A 24,352-nucleotide genomic window follows, 5' to 3' on the forward strand; every position below is an offset into this window, starting at 1 on the left:
AGAAAGGCCAACAGAAGGGACATGAAGATACCTGACTGACATCTCCTTAGTGCTTCCTCTGAAAAAGAGGTTTGCCTTTTATCCATCATATTTTTATTAGAAGACCTCTTCTATAGTGATTTAGCAAAACTTGGAAATAAGTAAATGCCCACTAGATTCCTTCATAGTCTTTCTTCTTTGGGAAAAGGCTCAGTACCCACAAGAGAAAGCATCTATGTGGAAAGTCATTTGAAAAAATATAATCCAAGAGATAGAGAGATAATACAGCAGGTAAGGTGCTTGCCTCGCATGAGCCAACTCAAGCACCCCATATGGTCCCCTGAGCCCCACCAGGAGTGATCCCTGAGCAGAGCCAGGAATATGCCTGAGCACCACAGAATGTGGCCCCAAAACAAAAAAATAAATACATGACCCAAGTCACTTTTCTCATGAATTTAGGAATGACTCTGTTCTTACTTTTCACAGTATTCTCTCCTTTGACTATAAAAGCTGTTTGAAATCTTTTGAGAGTGGGAATAAAAAGGGAAAACCCAAGGTAAATACACACGGACACTTTTTCTCCATGTCTTCAGAAGAACACAGTCTTGAAATGGAATACTTACTTTCCAAAACCCACCCCTGAGCCCTTGCCCCTGACATTTTCAAGTTATGTACCTCCACAGTCTGCTTAGCTGGGTGATTCTCAAGTGAAAGCAGCTCTGCAGTATCTTGTAGAGACCGGAATACATCTTGTTTCTCATCTAGTTCCACTGTCAACTCCTGAAAATAAAATTCATCTTAATTAATTAATTTGGGGGGGGGAATACATTCAGTGAAGGGTTTCCTGTTGCAGTACAAGGATTAAATTCAGGGATTATATTATCAAAAACTATAATATAGGTTGAATACCTCTTACACTACCTTTTGAGCTATTTCCCCAGCCCTAAATTAATTTTTAAACATAAGTATAAGAGAGGAAGACTTACTACCCGTACCACTAAAGCGCCCATGACCTTCCACTATGGTTTTTATATCTCTTCAGGTCTGATATTTTTACTCTCCCATCCTTACTCCTTTCCCCCTCACCCTAGTTATCATAAATTTTAATGCTATTGTAACTTCCTAAGAAAAATACATTTTTAAAAAAAAAATTGGTTTCAAAACTGCCCTTTTAACAATGCAAGACAAATGTAATATAAATTAACCTATCACCTGGCTTTCTAGTTCTGCTTGTCTAGGATTTTTTTTTGCTTTTTGGGTCACATCTGACAATGAACAGGGTTTAGTCCTGGCTCTGAACTCAGGAATTACCTCTGGCAGTGCTCAGGGGACCATATGGGATGCTGGGAATCGAATCCGGGTAGGCCACGTGCAAGACAAATGCCCTACCCACTGTGCTATTGCTCCAGCCCCTTCTTTAGGATATTTAAAGTCAATGACTTTTTTTTTATTCCAAATCATTTTTGCTACAAGCACTGCTTACAATAAATTATTAGAAGCTTTAAGAGGCAGGGGTGTGCAATGAAGAAAAATGCTATGTTATCTGACCCCCTTCCCTGCCAATTATTATTATTTTTTGTGCCACATCCAGCTGTACTCAGGGCTTATTCCTGGCTGTGGTCAGGGATCACTCCTAATGGGCTTGGGAGACCATAAGGGTTCCAGGAATCAAACCAAAGTCAGCTACATGCAAGGCAAACACCCTAACCACTGTACTATTGCTCCAGCCCATTATCTGCCCTTCTTTAAAGGAGGACAATAACAGGGCCAGAGCAACATTACAACAAGTAGAGTGCTTATTTTGCATGTGGCCAACCCGAGTTTGATCACTGGTATCCCATATGATCCCCCAAGCCCACCAGGAGTGACTCCTGAGTGCAGAGCCAAGAGGAACCCTTGAGGACAGCGATGTGTGCCCTCCCACCGCCCCCTCCAAAAAAAAAAAAAAAAACAAGGAGACTATAAGGGGGCTGAAGAGGTTATAATACAGCAGTTAAGGATCTTGAACAGATCCTATTTCTATCCCTGGCACTTCCTGTTGTTTCCCAAGCACTATCAGGATTGAGCCTTAAGCACACAAGCCAGGATTAACCCTTGAGCAAGAACCACTGGGTATGGTCCCAAACCAATAAATCAGTAATAAAAAAATAAACCATAATATAGGTTGAATACCAAAGTTAGACTTACTAATAGTATTTGTCAGAAGGTTCCAAAGCAGAGAAAAAATGCTAGACTTGGGGGCTAGAGTGATAGCACAGCAGGTAGGGCATCTGCCTTGCATGCGGCTGACCCGGGTTCGATTCCCAGCATCCCATATGGTCCCCTGAGCACTGCCAGGAGTAATTCCTGAGTGCATGAGCCAGGAGTAACCCCGAGTATGACCCAAAAAGCAAAAAGCCAAAAAAAAAAAAAAAGCTAGACTTATTGAGGAATTATGGCAGTGCTTGACATAGTGCCAGACACACCAGCAAATCCTATCACTGACTTTGCTCAGACTACTTCCTCAGCCTACTGTGTGCCATCCTCTGGCTTTAAAATCTATCAACACCACAGGAACCACTTTAGATGCCTGATCTTTGCCAGAGTTGACCCTTCTTCTTTTTACCCTTAGTGTCCCCCAATCTGATACATTCTGACATACGTAGATGCTAATAAGCAAGGTCCCCCATTTCTTGTATTTTTTAATTTTTAATTTCATTTTTATAAAGTTGTTCACAATAATTGATTGCATTCAATATTTCAACACCACCCCCCATTTCTATCCAGCCAAACGCAACTCCAGAAATCCACCTTGCAGCACACTAGTCTCTCTGCCCACTTCTGCTATTACATAAACAGGATAGATCTGTTGTATTAGACTCACAGAGAAATAATTTTTCTTGGCTGAGATATTAGGATTGTTGTCACTCCAGTCATATGCTAGTTCCTCCTCCTCCTTTTCATTCAACCAGATCAACTCAGTGGTAGCTCTGGAGACAAATTTATGCAGGCTCTGAAGGTGCTTCATTCGGAAACTAGAAGTTTCCTAGACAAAGCAAGAATTATAAGGTTAGACTGCCAGGCTTTCATCTGTTGAAGATAGCACATTTTAACATCAAAGAAAGAGTAACTGGGGATAAATTTAGCTTTCCCTTTAATCTCTAGATGCTTTTTCATGGTCTCAAAGTGAATATAAGATTGTCAAGAATTTCCAGAACCATAATTCTAGCTAGATGCTAGAATCAGGCCTGTGTAGGGCTCTCTGGCCTGCTTTATCCTAAACTATCTTGAAAGACAGGAAAAAAGAACAACAAAGTAGAAGTTCCTTCTTTCTCAATTTATCCCCAACAGACCCTGCCCCCTCCAATCCAAACTCATCTGCAGTAACAATAAACTTGGTGAACTCCAACTTCTTGGAGATGTGTATATTCTGGCAGCCAGAGAAACTTGAACCTGGCACTGCATAGAGCATCAAACATCTGCTCTTTGTTCTGCAAGTGGTAATCTCAAATTTTTTATTTCAGTGTCTCAAAGTGAGGATAGCTACTGCTTTGGTAAAGCAAGATAGCCAGACAGTCTAAACTTCCTCAAAATTTTCTGGGGGCAGCAAATTCTGAGCATTAGAAAAACTAAGGAAATGCTGTATTATATAAGAACAATTACCCAGTAAATGATATAATCTAAAAAATAAGAAAAAAGAAGGCATTGGAGATAGCACCGTGGGTAAGGCACTGCCTTGCACTCAGCTGATCTCATATGGTCCCCTAAGCCTGCCAGGAATGAGCCGTGAGTGCAGGCCAGAGCAAGCACTGAGCATAGATGAGTATGGCCCAAAAACCAAAAACAAAGAAAAAAGAGAAAAGAAAGGAAAAGAACAGAAGAGAAGAGAAAAGAAAAGAAAAGAAAAGAAAAGAAAAGAAAAGAAAAGAAAAGGGAAGAGAAAAGAAAAGAAAAGAAAGGAAAAGAAAAGAAAAGAAAAGAAAAGAAAAGAAAAGATTAAAAAAGAACTTTTTTTAAGGTACAAATCACTAGCCTTCTGAAATACAGCAGAAAAATTGTTTGAAGGAAACCATGATTCTAACCTGACTAAAGATTCTCCATGAACAGAATCTAAAGAAAATCAGTCAAAAACTCACCTTTAATTTACAGTACTGTGTCTCTAGCTTTCCAAGAGTTTCAACATAGCTGGTATGGAAATTTGGGGACATTTTTCCCTAGTGAGAAAGGAACAAAATAAAAAATATATTAGAAAAAAATAGACACTGTACTATGGTATGGTTTCAACTATGTAAATACCATGTCTGCAAACAGATGGCGGATTGGTTACTCTGAGAAAAGAGAAGCATAAACATCTAATGTCTGGATCAGACCCTTTAACTCAGAGCAGCACTGTCAGAAACACTTCAACAGGGTGAACACAAGTGATAGACCTCAATGTCTTGAGCTTTCTAAGCAAAATCTGTGTGAAGATTACCACACTTTCAGTTATTACTTTGAAGGGGAAAATTGAAACGGTGGTTGGGAGACACAACAAGTGAGGGAGTGGGGAGACGGAGAGAAAGTTTCTCTATTGCTGTTCTCCACAAAAGGCAAATGAAAAAGAGCAGTGATTTGGGAGTAGAGGGCCTGGGTTCAGAAATTGCATCCAGTACTTAATTTATTTGATTTCCATATCATCTTTTCATTTCTATGAAAAGATGTTAATAAAAATAGTTCTTCTGGGGCTGGAGTGATAGTACAGTGGGTAAGGCTCTTGCCTTCCATGCAGCTGACCTGGGTTCAGTCCCTGGCATCCTGTAAAGTCCCGTGTATACTACCAGAAGTGATTTCTGAGTACAGAACCAGGAGGAGCCCTGAGTACCACTGGGTGTAGCACCCCCCCCACCCCCCCAAAAAATAAACAAAACCCAACTTCTTTCACAGGTTATTCCAAAGAGCAAAAAACATGTCATTAGAAAAGGGAGTTCATTGTAAAGTATTGCTCATGGTAGGCATTCTTTTCTTGAGAATCCTTCTCCTTAGAGACTACTGCCCTGTGCAGGCTGTCCCACCACCCACCATCTCCATAATGAATTCCAGTGCCACATACCTCATACGACCTGGCCTCTTTCACACTTGAACCTAAGTCTTCCACGCTGGTGTGGATGTGCTGCTGTGTTTCCAGCTGAAGCTCCACACTAGGTAGATCATTGCCCCACTCTGCTCGTTCCAGTTTCATCTAAAAAAGAAAAACAATACACACATAGTTACTTACTGCTAAGTTGTCCAAAAACAAAAATAAAATTTTAAACTACAAGAATCAGGATCAGGAGGTTGGAGGCAAAGAACTGGCAAGAGGACATCTAATCCACCTCCATATAATTTCTTACAAGATAGTACGCCACAGTCTACCTAGGAAGCTACAAACTAAATCCACCAACTACAGCAGAAGAGGAAGTAGCATTTGTTGCTGTTTTATGGGAATACATTCCTGAACTGACAGAACAAAAAAGTGCTTCCAGACTAAAGATGAACTTCACCATTTGAAAGACCAGTGGTTTTCTTTTTCTATTTTCTTTTTTTTTAATTTTTGCTTTTTGGGTCACACCCAGCAATGCACAGGGGTTAATCCTGGCTCTGCACTCAGGAATTGCTCTTGGCGGTGCTCAGGGGACCACATGGGATGCTGGGAAATGAACCCGGGTCAGCCGCATGCAAGGCAAACTCTGCCCCACTACCTGCTGGGCTATCACTCCAGCCCCAAGACCAGTGGTTCTTAAAAACTATACTCAAGGCGTAAAAAAGAACAAAAACCACTGGCTTTGATTCCTCTTAATAGTTTAAGCACCACTCTTCATTTCACACACAGAATAGATTGAAGAAAGAAATTCATAATTTTTTTTTTGGTTTGAGGGCCACACCTGGCTGTGCTCAAGGCTTACTTCTGAGAGGGATTAGGGGGACCATATGTGGTACCCAGGATCAAACCCAGATCAGCTGCATGCAAGGCAATCATATTACCTATTATAAAATCTCTCCAATTCTCATATGAAAATACTAAATTTCATTCACAGCATCAACTATGGCCAGTGTAAGACAACATTTGCCATAGACAACAAAATTAAATGGGTTTTATTTACTGGCACATGGTGAAATAAGTATCAGGGTACAGGAAGAATTTAATGCAAAATTAAGGGGTTGGAAGGGTACGAAGAATATTGAGCTCATTATTCTAGTCAACATTCAATAAGTTCCCTTAGAATGGTGTGACAAAGCTACCCTTTTTAACCTTGAAAGCTGAGACCAATAGCAAAAGTAAGAATAAACTTCTCTGCCAATGAGGACATATCAGAGAAGAAAACGGAGATTTACTGCAAATTTTTTGCCATGTGTTCCATATAAAGAGCACTTCACTAAAAGGAACAGATTTCCAAAGAACTTCAAAATTGATTTTTGTCTTTTTTTTAAGGGTGGGGGTACTTAGGGCTACAACCAGCTATACCCAAGACTTACTTCTGGTGGGGCTCAGGGGACCATATCATGGTGCTGGGGAATGAACCTGGGTCAGCTTCATGCAAGTAAATTTGTTGTTCATTTAGGTTCTCAAATGGAAGCCTATTCCACACAAATTTTGAGAATCTGAGTTAGCCATATTCATTTAAAAGTTAGTATTGGGAGACTAACACTCAAGAACTGTAGAAATAAGTACCAGGAGGTTGACTCCATGGCTTCGAGGCTGGCCTCACGTTCCGGGGAAAGGTCAACTCAGAGAAGCGATCACCAACTACATTGTAGTCGAAGGCCATGTGGGGGAAGGGAGTTGCGGGCTGAATGAGGGCTAGAGACTGAGCACAGCGGCCACTCAACACCTTTATTGCAAACCACAACAGCTAATTAGAGAGAGAAAACAGAAGGGAATGCCTTGCCACAGTGGCAGGGTGGGGTGGGGGGGAGATGGGATTGGGGAGGGTGGGAGGGACACTGGGTTTACGGGTGGTGGAGAATGGGCACTGGTGAAGGGATGGGTTCCAAACTTTGTATGAGGGAAGTATAAGCACAAAAGTGTATAAATCTGTAACTGTACCCTCACGGTGATTCTCTAATTAAAAATAAATAAATTTAAAAAAAAATAAATAAATAAAAAAATAAAAATAAAAGTTAGTATTGATGGGGGAAGGAGCAATAGTACAACGAATAGGGCATTTACCTTGCATGCAGACAACTCGGGTTAAATCCTAGCTTCTTATATGGTCCCTGGAGCACCACCAGGAGAAATTCCTGAGTGCAGAGCCAGAAGTAACCCCTGAGCTTACCAGGTGTGACCAAAAAACAAATAATAATACTAATTTATTATGGAGAAGGCAGTTTGGGCCCCACGCAGCATCAATAATTCAGAGGATCTATGCTAGAAGCAGAGATCAACATGGTCCTTTTAGACAGGTGGAGATCCAGTAAACTTTAGTGGTAAGTATTTGGAATATACACCCACCTGCATCTCTTCTACCCAAGACAGTAGTTCATATACAAATCGAAGACTGCCTTCATCTTCAGAGGAGGAGATAGACACAAGTTCAGCCCGAGTCATGGGCTTTCGGAACCAGGAGGTAGCGGAAGAATGGGTTCCCTTGGTCAAGGGTTCTGCATTCAGATGAGTAGTGGTTAAGGTAGAGGGTGGAACCAATTCAAGTGATGTAAAGTGGCCCTTCCGATACAAATTTGTACACTCTAGACGCAGAGTGACTAGTTCATCCTGCAGACGCATAACCCTAAAATGAAGTAAGAGAAAGAGGCTTAAATCTGTAACATATGCTTTAAGATAAAAACTGCTATCCATTTGACAAGGATGAGGAAAAAAATTAAGAGATCAAATCAGAAATAGTTTTGAAAAAGAAGGTTTTATATAAACTGAAAGTGGTATTAACATCTTCATCATTCAAAGTTATCTTTAGGGCAAAGGATGAAACATGGTGTTAACAGTAAGAAATCATTATTTGTTTACCTAAAGCCCATATAGTATAACAGAACAAACTACAGATGAGGAGTCAAACGACGTGGGTCTTAGTTTTGCATTGTACAAACTACATGACTTAGACCATGCCCATCCTTTCACTGGGTCTTGTTTTCCTCCTCTACAAAATGATGCACTGGAGCACCAGCCATTCTAAACCACATATGGCACCATGCCCCTGCAGGTCACTTGAAACTATGTGGGGGTTTCAAGTGTGGAGTCAAGTTATAAGACTCCACAGATTAGGGAATCCTATGGGTATTTAGTGGGCAGGCCTGTAAGAAGTGGAAACTGTTTTCCATCAAGAAGAGTTCCTGCCTCAAATACAGAGTACCCACAGAGACCGTGATCTCTAAGTGTCCTAGGACAAAGTATAAGACTCACTGCCTGACTCTTGATCCACAAGCCCCAAATGTAAGCAAGACCTCTGAGTCCAAATTTCTCACCTAAAAGCCAGTTCCTCTAGTTGGTAATAATTCTCATCCCGTAGGATCTGGAGATCCACTTGCAGCTGCCTGAGAAGACCTTCACATTCCTGAATGTACATGATGACATCTGACTCGCATTGTACTGGCTGTCCTGATTCCAAGTGAGCAGCATCCTGAGAAAGGGAGAGAGAAGAACAATCCCATGGCTTCTACCCAGTAGGACTCAAGGAACCATGGGGTCCACTGCATTTCCAAGAGTAAGAAAGTAACATTGCTGTCTTCCTCAACAGTTAACTTCACTCAGGAGAGCACAGGGCAAGACATGGAAAACATGTGGTATAAGAATAAGACAAAACAGAGACTTACGGCCTGCAGTGTATTCTTAGCTAGTGTCAGTTTTTCTTCACAGTTCAAAGCACCATTCTGGATTTTGTTTGCAATCTGTAGCAGCAATTCTAGCCTAAAGTAAGATAAAACCGACAGTCAAAGCAGGGCTCCAGGTTGTGCAGGAGGATCACCCTGAGAACTCTGGACCCACCTCTCCACAGCTGGTCGAAGCGATTTTTCTCTCTCCAGCATTTCAATGATGAGTTTTCCCCACTCTTCTTCCACATCATTAGGGTGATAACCTTGAGGCAGTTTAATTCTGCCAAATTCAATCCACACCTTTAAAAACCCAGAGACACTCTTTTAGTAGAATTTTACAACACACCCATAGGCCACAGTGTTTGTTTATTCTTTGTATACTAATTGCTTCTTTATCCAGTCAGTCAACAGATTCTCTTATTGTCAAGTAAAAGAAAATAACTATTTAGCAGTACCTCACCTTGAGGTGGGGGGGAGGGCGACCGAGGAAAATGTTCTAAAATACAGAACCACCCGGTCTAAATGCTTCTTCTTTCTACAGTTTTGATAAGTACCACCCTCTCAATAGTTCTCACTCTGGAAAGGTCAAATTTGTATCTTTGCAGCTTCAGATTTCTAGGAATTGAAATGTGAATGGAAGTCTCTCACTTCGACCCCAAGGAAAAACCAATCTGAGAGAGATGCTGGTTTTGCCAGCCTGAGAATTATGTTAATGTAGGTTAAGATGAGGAAACAAAAAGATTGCCTAATACAAAGTGATGGCAACAGAGGAAACCAACAAACCCAAGGCTCAGCAAAGAATACACTTCCTTACCTCTAGTAATTTATATAATTCCTCAATTCTTCCTTTTTCCCTCTCCTTGGCTAGAATTTCTGTTTCTTTGAAGTGTATATATTGGTTATAAAGTGCCTACAAAATAAATATTTAGTGAATGAATGAACACAAGCATCTGGTACCATTTTTCATATCTTCTCACTCAGAAGTAAACAGCAACAAGTTCTGAGACTTACTCGATGTAATTAAAAAAAAAAAATTAAGTCCATGACTTTACCTTTAGTTCAACAGGGTTCTGGGGGAAAGATTTATCTGACATCAGAATTGTATGCTGCTTGATCCAGGGAATGAGGGAGTCCACTCGGCTTTGGTATTCTTGCCACTTGGAGTCTACTTCCTGTTGCCAAAAAGTAAATGTATGATACCGTCTAGTCAGCAGTATGCAAAACAACCAAAGGAAAAGCAAGTAGCTCAAGACATCCCAAACCACATAAAATCCTGTGTTTACATAGTTGCTCAGTTAAACACTGCATCCTAGTTTCAAAGTTCCTCAATATCAGGAACCTGGATATCAGGATGGATTCAATTTTCTGACTGAGAATTGTCTGTGCTGGAAACTACAAACTAAGTGATATCTAGATTCATTCCCAGGGCCAACAGTAGTGACCACGTATAAAGGTATGGATTCAGTTTACTCTGTAAAGAAATCCTCTATATACAGCAAATGTTTAAGATAGTATTTTTGGTAAGTGTTCTTTTACCGTAGCACTGATTCCTTCTCCACCCTCAGGGACTTTAGGGAAGGCATCATAAATTGAAGACACATAAGTGATTACAGACTTTTCGTCCGGAGATGGCACATCCACATCTGAGAGATAAAGAGTATAAAATTTCTTAGTCAAAACAAAGGAAGCTGCCAGGAGAAGGAATAGTAAATATAGACAAAAGTTACTCAACTTCATTCAACTCTCACCTTCTGCATCCAGTAACCGGGTGACCCCCAATCTCTCTGCCACTTCAAAAGCTTGTTCTAGATTCTCTCGATTACTCTGGATCTGGACCCTCTCCATATCTACTAGATCAGGTCTGTAAAAGTCCACCAAGGCATATCAAACTCAGAAGTCACACAGAAAATCTCAGAAGTACAGAGAGTAGAGAAACACTGAATGAGCTCAAAGCAAGAGGCTTATAAGGGTACAAATTCCATTTTTAATTACATACCAGAAGTCCAGAGCTCTTCAATCCTAAACTTAATAGGTTTACTAAATTTCATGGGAAAACTATCACAAACTAGTACAGAGTAAAAACTGGGGCACCTTTCCAACCACTAAGGAGGCATACATTTGATTTTTATCATTTAAATTTTCTATCTTCCTCACTCATCTCACTCTATAGAGTTAGCTTCTACTTGCTATTCCCTCAACCACTCAAAGTAAAAACCCACTTCAGGCCCTTGTTATTTGTAACTTCCTCCAACTGAAACACTCTGACCCTAGAGGCCTATGTGGCTTATTCCCCTGTAGTTCTGCTCCAGCATCCACTTCTGAGAGGTCATTGAAACCATCCTGTCCAAAAGAGCACAACTGTCATTCTCCTTCACCTGCCACTCCACTGCAGCATATTTATCTGTTGAGTGCCTAATAAAAACTTTCCAAAAGAAAAAGAATTTGCTAGAATAGCTGGAGTTCAGCACATATACCTTTTTAAATTTGTTTTTGAGCCAAACTCACTCTATGCTTGGGGCTTACTCGTGGTTCTGCGCTCAAGGGATTACTCCTGGTGGTGTCAGAGATACCACTGAACCAGGGTCAGTCTCATGAGAGGCAAGTACTTTACTATCTCTCTGGTCCAGAGATATGTATATTACATATACTTTTTAAATTACTATAATAACTCAAAGCCTTGGTTAAGAAGGAAAGTAGCATTATAAATAATTTTAAGCAGGAGCTGAGAAGAAGCACCTCTAGGCACACTGTAATACCACAGTATCTACCTGTATCGATGAATAAGTGCATTGAACATCTTGCCATCACTCCAGCAGGAGGAGAAGTTGGTGCACTTCACTCCAGTGTAGCCAGCTGTCACCTTCTGGGTCCACAGGAGCAGCTTCTCCTTGGCTGACATGTCCCCTGACTCTCCACTAATGTAGATGTCAGAGATCTGCCAAAAAATAGACACGTGACAATTTAATATCAACAAGACAAAGCCTTTAGAAAACTTCCTTATACCCTATGGCTTTAGACTGAGAGGGAGATCCTATTTTGGAAGTACCTCAGATCAACTGGAATACTCTTTAGCGTTAGAGAAGTGCAAATTAAAATGCTGAGAAGTCATTTATCATCTATCAAATTAGGAAGACTTTTTTTTAGGGGCAGGGGTGGTTCTTGGTTTTGGGTAAATCCTGGCTGTGCTCAGGATTTACTACTGGTGGGGGTGGGGGAGTAGTGATGGGGAACGAGGATGGGGGAGAGAAAACCATATGTGCTGTTGGGGATCAAACCTGGGTGAGCAACTTGCAAGGCAAGCACCTTAACTTCTATACTATCCAGCCTCCATTTTTGTTTTTTGAGACAGATCTTGCAGTGCTCAGGGGCAAGTCTAGATGAGTTGCTTGAGGGGTCACTCCTGTGGTATTCAGAGGAACTATGTGATACCTGGGTTTGAATCGCAGGCCTCCTTGGGATGCAGTGTGCCCACTAGCCCTTTAAGCTACCCTCCCAGACACCAAGGAGAGCTTTTATTTAGTTTTGGTTTTGGACCAAATGCTCAGGTTTTACTCCCAGCTCTGTGCTCAGGAATGATTCCTGATGGCGCTCAGGGGAGCATATAGGATGTCAGGGATCAAATCCAGGCCAGCTATATGCAAGGCAGACACCCTACCCACTGTACTATCTCCACAGTCCCTGAAAGTTTTTATTTTAAATGGTACTTTTCAGTACTGAAGAGACTATCTAAAACTGAAAGTCTCATACACTGCCACCGATAGAGTACAAATGACATAACTTCTCCACACAGATGGCAGTTTCAAATACAAAATCTTAAAATGAGGATTCCCCTCCCTTCTGCCTGGGTCTCAACAGCCTTTCTGACACCCAACATCTCAGCAGGCCCACCTCCTCATTTTAAGACATTCTGCAAGCTTAATCAACTGTCCAGGCTCGTATCCATACTACATGCACTGACTGTTGCATGTAGCCTGAACCATGAACTCATCACATGGCACATACTTGCTAAGTGAGGACTAGCATGAAAGAAAAAGAGCAGTAGAGCCTAATTCCTCAGAGATTCCCAGTGGGGGAAAGTACAAAGAGTCACCCACAGAGCACAGCACAAACAACAGGGAAGCCAAGCAGACGCTCTCTCAGTACCAGCTCTGTGAACACAGATAGCTGAGAAAGTTTAATGAACTCGGAGAAACAATGGTACAGTTAGCAAAGCACAAGAAAGTACATATAAGAGAAGAAATTTTAAAGAAACTACATTCAGGAACGATAGAAATGAAGAGCATGGTAGGTGAAATAAAAAACAAAACAGAAGGTCTGAGCAGCAAACTAACAACAATTAATTTATATTTCATATAAATTAGCATAGAATTATTCATACTTTTAACTTTTAAATGTTTATACCTATACAAAAAGTTTTTGAGAAAAATTTTATTATCATTGACTTATAATTTTACAGAATTTCAAGAGTTCAGCTTTATTCACCTATATGTGTAGGTATCACCAGCTCCACAATCAAAGCAAACTCTTTCTCATGTGAGGATAGATATAAGGAAATAACAAATGGCTAAGGCATCAGAAGTGCAGATTCTGTCTAGAGAACAGAGCTTACCAGAGGAAGCTGGGGGTGAGAATGGGGAGGGGTATTGATGGGAAAGGGACATTGGTGGAGGGAAGAAGGCAATATGGTGATGGATGTGGTACTGGAACTACATATGCATGAAAAGTATTATAGTATTGTAAATCATTATAAATATCACTGTATTACTCTATCACTGTCACCCTGTTGCTCAACGATTTGCTCGAGCAGGCACCAGAAATGTCTCCACTGTGAGACTTGTTGTTACTGTTTTATACCTCAATAAAAATGGTAAAGAAAAAATCGTAACATGAGGAGGGGGCAGTGTCATAAAAATAAATAACAATCTTTAATTTTTATTAAAGGTCAGGGGAAGGTTGGAGAGATAGTACAGTGAGTAATATGCTTACCTTGCACTTAGTCAACCCTGGTCTAATCCCCAGCACCACATAATTTATCAACTTATCATTGAGCACCACCAGGAGTGATCCCTGAGCCCAGAGTCAGGAGTAAGCCCCGAGCACATGGGTGTGGTCCAAAAAAACAAACAAACAAAAAATAAGATAGATCTTGGGAGGTGGCTCAAAGTGCTAGAGCACATGCCTGGCATAGGAATGTCCCCAGGACTGCCTGGGAGATGCCCAGAATAAGAAAAGTCTTAAAATATATGCCCAAGGGACTTGAAGATAGTTCAATAGTGAAAAATGCCTACACTATCCATAGGCAGTGTTACAACAGTGTGAGATGCCCAGAGCACCGCATCTGAAGATGTCTGAGCACTAAGCTCAGGAGTGCAACCCCTGGCAGGCATGTGTGTGAATACCACAGCAACCCCCAGCAAGCACTACAACCAAGAGGGCTGTTCACCCCTGGTGACCTCATATGCCAGCTCCACAATTAAAAGTGTGGGCTCCTCTCAGGCCAAAGTGTCAATGCAACAACAAACAACAAATGCGAAGGAAAGAGGCCAGGAAGATAGTCCAGCAGCCTGACCTCCAGCACCGTATGTATGGCTTTCCCACCATTGCTGGATGTAAGCCTGCAGGCCCTGAGCACCACATTCTCAGGCCCTAGCACTAAAGCCCCAGGTCCCCTGAGTAATACTTGGAGCTCACACTCCAAAAGGGAGGGAAAAAGAAAAAGGGAAAAAAATGTATGCACACATATACATACATACACATTTAATAGAAAATTATCATAAAAATCACAAAGGGAACCAGAGAGATACTGCCAGGAGTGATCCCTAAGTGCAGAGCCAGGAGTAAGTCCTGAGTGTGGTTTCAACAGCAATAAAACAAAACAAAAAAAAAAAGTAGACCTTTTTTTTATTTTTGCTTTTTTGGACCACACCTGATGATGCACAGGGGTTACTCTTGGCTCTGCACTCAGGAATTACTCCTGGTGGTGCTCAGGGGACCATATAGGATGCTGGGAATTGAACCCGGATCGGCCGCGTGCAAGGCAAATGCCCTACCCACTGTGCTATTGCTCCAGCCCAATGAAAGTAGACCTTTTCTACTACCATCTTGTAGGAAGTGGGTTCAGGGGGCAGAGGGGGCTCACTAATTCAGGTTCTAAGAGCTTTTTCTCAGGAGAAATCTACTTAAAGAATGCAAATTACCTAGGTTTAGGAATATCTAAATCTAAATCTGAAGAACTGTTTTATTGGAGAAGCCTATCCTAATGACAGACCTATGTTCAGAAGCAAGGTTTGTCACATGAGGTCATGCCTCCTTGTCATAAGAAGTAACCCTTCTCTCTCCACAGATTACTAGACCTGCTAATCTTATCCTTAGTTCAGGCTTTATAAATTTATAACTGTCCCTGATCAGACCAGAACCTGTACAATCTTAGTGGGGGCAGATACAATTTCTTTTAGTGCAAAGATGGCCCAAAGACAGACTGAGATAGCAACTTTTCAGATTTTTCAAAGCAATGTGTATGATCAAACCTGCCCGGGCTACTACTGACAATGGTTTCCCCTCCCCCAAAATGGCTTTGGATATACATATATATATATATATATATATATATATATATATTTTAAATACATGGGTTTTTTTCTGCTCTTTTTTGGGTCACACCCGGCAGTGCAAAGGGGTCACTCCTGGCTCCACTCAGGAATTACCCCTGGCAGTGCTCAGGGGACCATATGGGATGCTGGGAATCGAACCCGGGTCGGCCGTGTGCAAGGCAAACGCCCTATCACTGTGCTATTGCTCCAGCCCCTAAATAAACTTTTTTAACAATGAGCATTCTTCACTTGTATAATGAAAGCTATAAAAAATCAGTTTTAAGAAAAAAAATCAAAATAAGAAAAATACAGAAAGCCAAAATCAAATAGACACCTGACAGAAGGTATTTACTAGGATATGACCTCAGACAAATTACTTAAACCATTTCTACCCATCTTCCCCGCATCTAGAACTTTTTTTTTTCTTTTTGGGTCACACCCAGTGATGCACAGGGGTTACTCCTGGCTCTGCACTCAGGAATTACCCCTGGCAATGCTCAGGGGACCATATGGGATGCTGGGAATTGAACCTGGGTCAGCTGCATGCAAGGCAAATGCCCTACCCACTGGGCTATTGCTCTAGCCCCTAGAATAGAACTTTTTTGAAAGGTCTTAATAACATTGGAAAATGATGATGATACAGATAACATACACAGGGAGACATGTGTTTCCTGTCCGTAGGAATAAAAGAACATGCCCAGGGCAATTTGTGGGTCTGGGTATACGGAGCAGGGAAGGCACAGTGTTCCTGTTTGACACACCTCAGTTGTGTCCACTAGTTGCAGTATTATGAAGGGCAATTACAACATGGTGGCTCCAAGCCTCTGAAAACTGAATTTATAAACTCAACTCATAATAGGTGAAGTTATCAGCAGAAGTGCTTAAAATCAGGAGAAAAAAACAACAACCAAGGGCTTTCAAACTTTAATATTTTATCAAATAGTTTTTAAAACTGCAAACTGGGTAAGGAAGATAGTCTCAAAGGGCTAGAACGTGAATCTTACATACTTGCTTGAGGCCCAAGTTTGACTCCCAGCACTGGATACTCCTTACCCCCTTTAGCACTAGAAATGTAGCCCTGATATTCCATGAGGGTCAAAGCACCACAATGTCAGTCTAAGAAACACCACCCAAGTACTGAACAACTATATAGTGTATAACCGTTGGAGCTTAAGCTTTATAGCTTGTTGCTGTATTTGTCATGTTTTGATGAATCCTTAGACTCATGCAACTGGGCTGAGTTTGATGGCAGAGGCCTCTGGGGCTCCTGAGTACTGACTGCTCCTGCCAAAAACAAACTCCATATCAACAGACACTACCAAGGTGATGGAATAAAAATTATAGCAATATACTGGTTGAACTCTACAAGAAGAAAACATCCAACCCCATCAAAAAATGGGGCGAAGAAATGAACAGAAACTTTACCAAGGAAGAAATACGAATGGCCAAAAGGCACATGAAAAAGTGCTCTGCATCACTAATCATCAGAGAGATGCAGATCAAAACAACTTTGAGATACCACCTCACACCACAGAGACTAGCACACATCCAAAAGAACAAAAGCAACCGCTGTTGGAGAGGATGTGGGGAGAAAGGGACCCTTCTTCACTGCTGGTGGGAATGCCAACTGGTTCAGCCCTTCTGGAAAACAATTTGGACGACTCTCAAAAAATTAGATATTGAATTCCCATTTGACCCAGCAATACCACTGCTGGGAATATATCCCAGAGAGGCAAAAAAGTACAATCGAAACAACATCTGCACATGTATGTTCATCGCAGCACTGTTTACAATAGCCAGAATCTGGAAAAAACCCGAATGCCCCAGAACGGATGACTGGTTGAGGAAACTTTGGTACATCTATACAATGGAATACTATGCAGCTGTTAGAAAAAAGGAGGTCAAGAATTTTGTAGTCAAGTGGATGGGCATGAAAAGTTTCATGCTGAGTGAAATGAGTCAGAAAGAGAGAGACAGACATAGAAAGATTGCACTCATCTATGGTATATAGAATAACAGAGTGGGAGACTAACACCCAAGAACTGTAGAAATAAGTACCAGGAGGTTGACTCCATGGCTTCGAGGCTGGCCTCACGTTCCGGGGAAAGGTCAACTCAGAGAAGCGATCACCAACTACATTGTAGTCGAAGGCCATGTGGGGGAAGGGAGTTGCGGGCTGAATGAGGGCTAGAGACTGAGCACAGCGGCCACTCAACACCTTTATTGCAAACCACAACAGCTAATTAGAGAGAGAAAACAGAAGGGAATGCCTTGCCACAGTGGCAGGGTGGGGTGGGGGGGAGATGGGATTGGGGAGGGTGGGAGGGACACTGGGTTTACGGGTGGTGGAGAATGGGCACTGGTGAAGGGATGGGTTCCCAAACTTTGTATGAGGGAAGTATAAGCACAAAAGTGTATAAATCTGTAACTGTACCCTCACGGTGATTCTCTAATTAAAAATAAATAAATTTAAAAAATAAAAAAATAAAAAATAAATAAAAAAAAATAAAACTTTATGTAAAAACAAAAAAAAATAAAAATTATGGCAATAGAAGAGATGTTTCTCATAGTGCTTTCTTTAAGATTGTGATGGTGAAGTGATGACCTAACGAGCAGATTGCATGATTCTGAACCCCTTGACAGGTACATTTTTAAAAATCTAGAGGAGAAACCAGGCTACAAACTTTGATGATGCTAACTAGTAAGATGATCCTTGTCCACTGACAACCTTCAGGTTATTATTTGTTTCCCATACAGAAATCCTAAAGCAATAAAATACACGGACAGATTCAAAGGCTATCATTTGACATAATTCAATCTGCAATTAATTTACACTGATCTCTAGCTAGTGAGTGCACTGTATGAGTTAATCCCTTAAAACACAAACATCCAAAAGGACAATGAGGGGGGAAAAAAAGAGCTACAGAGTTGCAAAGATGAGAACCCAACTATGAACCATGGTATCCAAGTATACATTCAGCGAGCTAGTGTAAACTGACCCTCTCCAGTAGTGCACTTCAATTCCAATGCTCTTTAACATTTCTAATTATTTATGTCAATGGATATCTACCATTGACACATCATAATATTCTCAAAATACCCACTTCACGGGACTGGAGCAACAGTACAATGGGTAGAGCATTTGCCTTGCACACAGCCAACCCGGGTTCGATTCCTCCATCGCTCTCAAGGAGCCCAGCAAGCTATCGAAAGTATCCCGCCCCCATGGCAGAGCCCGGCAAGCTACCTGTGGCGTATTCGATATGCCCAAAACAGTAACAACAAATCTCACGATGGAGATATTACTGGTGCCCACTCAAGCAAATCTATGGACAATGGGACGACAGTGCTACAGTGCTACCCACTTCACATATGTAAAATGTGCATAAACAAAATAAAGTCAAAATATTGAGGTTCTTTACCCAAAAGAGAAATCTAAGTTAACTAACTGATATAGCATGCCTCGTACAATTATAAAAAATCTATCTGAGAGGGTTTCCTATTTGCCAATGTAGTATCTCAGTATAGTGCACCAAAAATAATTTCATGAAGAGCTTTACTTCTTATTTTCCACACAACTATAATGAGAATTGGAAATGCTTAATTCCCTCAGGGAAAGAAAAAATACCCTGTTTGGATTAAGGCCCTTAGACTGTGAATTGGATGAGAAAAATGAGATTATTGTCACAACCATCTCAGTAATTAAATTTGGCTTTTGTCCATCTCTTCATGTAATGCACACATGACTCTCCTTTGAGTTAGGAAGAAGCTTTTACCTTAATCTCCTAAATGCAGAAGTCTGGCATTAGTATCTAGGAACTTTTTCCCCTCCTCTAGGTTTTTAAAAGTCACTTGGAGGGGGGGGACAGCCTCAATATCACCCCATAGGTGCATGTCTGTCAATTTTTTTTAAGATAAAAGGATTATTTGTTTTATTATTTTAATTAATTTTATGTCTCTAAGTTCTAATACAACCAACACTTTTTCGAGGCTTGATTTATTCCTTCTCTAAAGCAGATACAGAAACTAAAACATTTTCTTAAGGATTTACCAGATATTTGTTGAACATTTCATCTGTTTCAATCATGAAGAACAAAGAAAAAAGGCAAAACAGCATTTACTGATTTTATTATTTCTTGAGCAATCATTATATTCTCCATAGATAAAAGCATAACTCGGGGCCTCAAACTCCTGCAAACTTGTAGGGAAGACAATCTATAAGAAGATAGACAGGGGCTGGAGCAATAGCACAGCGGGTAGGGCGTTTGCCTTGCACGAGGCCAACTCAGGTTCAATTCCCAGCATCCCATATGGTCCCCTAAGCACTGTCTGGGATAATTCCTGGTGCAGAGCCAGGAGTGACCCCTGTGCATCACCAACAACAAAAAAAGAAGAAGGACAATATTATGCTGTAGATAGGCAAGTAACCCAAATTAGCAATGCTAAGGAAGATCTCAAAGGCAAAATCTGTGATGAGTTTTGAAATTTAAGTAGATTTAAGTAGAACTTAGCCAGATGAAAGAGGAAAACAAAATGAAAACTTACACATACAGTCACTTTAAAAATAATAATAATAATAGGAAACTAATTGTACAGGAGTTAAGGCAGGCTTTGCACAGGGCCAACCCCAATTCGATCACCAGCACTGCGTAATGTTCCCCCCAGCACCATCAGGAATGACTCCTGAGCACAGAGAAGGACTAAGTCCTGAGCATAGCTGGGTGTGGCCCCAAAAGAAAGAAAATAAAGCTAGGGAAAGAGCTCAAAGGACCAGAGTATATGCTCTGCATTCCAGAGGCCCTGGATCAATCCCTGGCACCACATGGTCCACCACTTTCACCACCACTGGGAACCAGCCCTGGGCACCACTCTTAGATATGGTACAAATCTTTTCCCTCCACCTCTCCAAAAATAATAATAAACCTGGGGGTGGAGTGGGCAGGGTGGCGGGGATGGGGGGAAGATTTACCCTGGCTGTGCTCAGGGCTTACTCCTAACTCTGAGCTCACAGATCAATCCTGATGGGACCATATAGTGTACTCAAGGGACCACCACATGGGGTGCCAGGGATCAAACCTTACTCTCACACTGTCTCAGGTCCTAAGAAAACTATTTTAAGGGCTGGAGAGAAGAGTTCAATGTGATGAGCATATGCTCTGCATACAGGACCCCTAGGTTCTTCTATCCCTGGCACCATAGAGTACCCTGAGCACTGCTGGGCAAAGAGCAGGGAGTAGTCCCTCTACATACGAGGCCACGAGTGGCCCAAAACAAAAAAAGAAAAACTCTTTTTTGAGCTTGTAGGGAGGGCACACCAAGCTGTGCTCAGGACTTACTTCTGGCTCTGCATTCACGGATCACTCCTAATCACTTGGGGGACCATATCGGATGCCCAGGTCAGCCGCATGCAAGGCAAGTGCCATACCCACTACTACTGCTCTGTCCACTTTTCAAGTAAATTATCTACAGAACATCATCTACATTTCTATTAAAGATATCTTAGATACAGCAGCACTTTTCTGAATCCATGCTATCATTAAACCTTCACACCCATCACATGAATTCAGAGTATACACTAAATTAGGTTTTTGTTTTTTCATTCATTCTACCAGTGTTCACTTATGGTGTCCATATTGATATTTAATGCAACTAAGACTTACATGCAGTTATGATCAACACTTCTATGTAGGTTATATGTCTAATAAACAGTAACTGAATTTGTCTCTCATTTTTGCTTAACCAATTATGTCAGTTGCTCTCTACAAAAACTGATCTCTAATGAACTAGCAGATCCAATCACCCTTTTTTTTTACCAACTAACTGTAATGATTTCACTAACAGTTCAATAAAAAGGAAACGCTGATTTAAAAAATATCTATTACAGGGGCTGGAGTGATAGCACAGCGGGTAGGGCGTTTGCCTTTTGCACGCGGCCGACCCGGGTTCGATTCCCAGCATCCTATATGGTCCTCTGAGCACTGCCAGGGGTGATTCCTGAGAGCAGAGCCAGGAGTAACCCCTGTGCATTGCCAGGTGTGACCCAAAAAGAAAAAAAAAATCTATTACAAAAAGTTCCTCTGCTCTGAAGGCTCATTTCTGAAAGAAAAAAAATCTCATATTTAGACAAATACGGTAGATTATATAAAAGGGTTACACATAATTCAAGGCCCTAAAAAAGCATGAATAATATAGAAAATAGTAATAGCTAATGAAGTATCTCAGCAAAATTGAAAATTAATATCGGCTAGAGTGATAAAAAATATTTCTTGGGCTTGGAAGATAGTAAAAGGGGTAGAGTGCATACCTACTCAGGAGTCTCAGACTGCAATCCCTGACACCACGTGCCCCACCACCCTAGCAGATACTGCTGGATGGTACCCCACAAACTGCCCGAGCTGCATTCCTGAGCATGGAGCCATCTGGCCCATTCTGCAGGCCTAGTATCGTCTAGAGTGGTCCCTGAGACCCTGAGCACTGCATGCATAACAACATTCTTAAAGAAATGTTTGAAATTCATCCATAATAAATTTTATGTAAGGACCAGAGTGATAGTACAACAGGTAGGGTGCTTGCCTTGCACGTGGCCACTGAAGGTTCTATCTGTGGTATCCCATATGTTCCCCTGAGCCTGACAGAGTAATTCCTGAGGGTAGAGCAAGAAGTAAGCCCTGAGCACTTCTGGATATGGCCCAAAACAAAACAAAATGTTATAGAGTTGACAAAATGATGGAAAGAAAACTATAGAGAGCTGTGTGATAATTCAGAAATCAGGAGTATAAGCCTTGCAGGCACAGGTATCAAATACTTTCCATGGCACCCCATGCCAATCCTGACCCCCAGTGGAGAGTTTGCTGGGCCCAAGCAGAGTTACATCACTGGTTCTGCATTGAACAATATGAATAATATGAATCGATTGGCCTAGTACCACTGGGTATAATTCCTGAGTCCCCTGAGCACTACTTTGGAAGTCAAAATATAGAAATAAAAGAACTAATGATAGAAAGTAGATGCAAAAATTTGAAGTTGAAAAAGTAATAGAAGGTTGATAAGGGGTTGACCTATTCAGACAGAAATATTTTAGCTGGAAAATGATATAGGAAAGAAGATTAGATAGATTATGAAAGGTTAGAAAATAGAAGCTGAGAACTCTGAACTTTGTAAGCCTATGTAAGACTCAGGAAATGAGAGAAGCTTTAATGAGCACATAGCTAACGATTCTCATGTCCTGACTTCAAGCCACCAGACAGGCAGGTAGATAGGAGGATCCTATCAATCAGTTTCTCAGAAAGTAATAAAACCCAACATCAGCACTTCCCCCTACTGTCTCCTCATCTCACTAAGATCACTTGGAGAGCCATTCAGGACACTGACATTACCACTGTAGATAGGACATCAAATTCTGAAAACCTGGACTCAAGAAGAAGATGAGGAACTAAAGAGCTAATGCAGGAGTCAAGGCTCTTGCCCTGTATGCAACCACCTGGTTCAATTCCTGGCACCTGGGGCCAGAGAGCACTGGCACAAGAGGTAAGAAATTTGCCTTGTATCCACCTACTTGAGCCAACCTCAGTTCTATCCTGACCACAGGCAAGGGTCACTCCTGAGCACAGAGCCAGAAATAGTCCCTAAGTACTGCTGGCTGTGCCTCCCCCACTGCTCTCAAATAAAAAGAATTCCTGGCACTACATGGTCCCCCAAGCACTGCCGGGTACAGCCCTGGAGACCCCACTAAGCACTGCTGGGATGGCCCAAGTAACTGCTAAATACCATACGACCCTCAGCCCTTACTACTAAACCGCCAGTCCTGTTGCTCAGATTCCTTGGGCACTGGACAGGAGAGGAGAGGCAGAGAGAGAGAAGAAAGAAAAGAAAGAGAAGAAAAGAAGGGAGGGAGGAATATATATTATTTCACTAAATTCACTGGAAATGCCTGGTTAGAAGGCTCTAGTGACAGCCATGTGTTTTACCAACATCAGAGGTAGGTAAAGAAAAGGGGATGCTACTTTTCATATCCAAATTTTGAGAACTAGGAGTCTCTCCAGGAAATATAACTAGGAAAAAAATCCTAAGTGACACATACTTTGTTCTTTTCTGCTCTCCTAAATACTGTCAAACTACTCTCCAAAGAGTGTATCAATTTATACCTCCACCCACATAATATGAAGGTTTTTCTATCACTACACATCATCACCTACACTGGTGTTTTCTGATGTTTTATTTTCTGCTAATCTGCTGTGTGTAAAGTAGTATATTACTGTTTTTATTTTTATATTTTTGATTGCTAGTAAGGAAGGATTCAACTGCAGGAGGCATGTGAGTTTTTTTTTTTTTCCTGAACTGATTATTCCTACATTTCCCCTATTTTTCTACAAGGGTATTTACGTTTATCTTGGTGGCAAGAAATCTTTAAATAGGGCTGGAGCAACACTACAATGGATAGGGCATTTTCCTTCCATATGGCTAACCCAGGATTGGTTGTTGGTACCCCATATGGTCCCTCAAATCCCACCAGGAGTGATCCCTAAGTGCAGAGCCAGGAGTAAGCCCTGAACACAGCTGAGTGTGCCCCCGAGACCCCCTCACCCCCCCCAAAAAAAAACCCACATCAAATCTTTAAATAAATTAATAACTAGCATTTATTGTGCTTTACTTGTATTAGCACAAATAATTCCCACAACCAACCCTTTACAGCATACAATACTTTTTTTGGGGGGTAGGGAAACTCACACCAGGGGGTACTCAGGGGGTCACCTTGGAGATGCTGTCAGGGGCTGAACCTGTGACTCCTGCCTGCAACACATGTGCTTCAGTCATTTGAACTGTCTCCCTGCCCCCACAAAGCATACACTGGTCTTATCCTCAATTTACAAATGAGGAAATTATGTCACAAAGAAGTTAAGTAGCTTGCATTGGGCATTGTACTTATTATAACTTAGCTGAAGTTCAAACTCAGTCAGACTTGCTCCAAACTTTTAACTCCAGGACCTAATGCCCCATTTCATACATCCTAGATATTAATTTAT

The 24,352-nt window shown here is 41.4% G+C and overlaps 1 protein-coding gene across 21 annotated transcripts in view; it reads right to left on the reverse strand.

The window, feature by feature from the left end:
- MACF1 (microtubule actin crosslinking factor 1) overlaps positions 1-24,352 on the reverse strand; it is a 411,553-nt gene that overhangs the window by 192,245 nt on the left and 194,956 nt on the right. For all 21 annotated transcript variants that reach the window (XM_055137709.1, XM_055137708.1, XM_055137706.1 and 18 more), the window contains 13 exons: positions 11,508-11,674; positions 10,488-10,600; positions 10,276-10,382; positions 9,792-9,911; positions 9,554-9,649; positions 8,912-9,039; positions 8,740-8,833; positions 8,392-8,546; positions 7,427-7,703; positions 5,048-5,176; positions 4,095-4,172; positions 2,843-3,004; positions 655-759 (listed from right to left, as the gene is read on the reverse strand). In XM_055137709.1, coding sequence (XP_054993684.1) covers positions 655-759; positions 2,843-3,004; positions 4,095-4,172; positions 5,048-5,176; positions 7,427-7,703; positions 8,392-8,546; positions 8,740-8,833; positions 8,912-9,039; positions 9,554-9,649; positions 9,792-9,911; positions 10,276-10,382; positions 10,488-10,600; positions 11,508-11,674 — 1,731 coding nt within the window. The remainder of the gene's footprint in view (positions 1-654; positions 760-2,842; positions 3,005-4,094; positions 4,173-5,047; positions 5,177-7,426; positions 7,704-8,391; positions 8,547-8,739; positions 8,834-8,911; positions 9,040-9,553; positions 9,650-9,791; positions 9,912-10,275; positions 10,383-10,487; positions 10,601-11,507; positions 11,675-24,352) is intronic.

This window comes from Sorex araneus, chromosome 5 (genome assembly GCF_027595985.1).
Source record: "Sorex araneus isolate mSorAra2 chromosome 5, mSorAra2.pri, whole genome shotgun sequence".
In the NCBI taxonomy this organism is placed as follows: domain Eukaryota; kingdom Metazoa; phylum Chordata; class Mammalia; order Eulipotyphla; family Soricidae; genus Sorex; species Sorex araneus.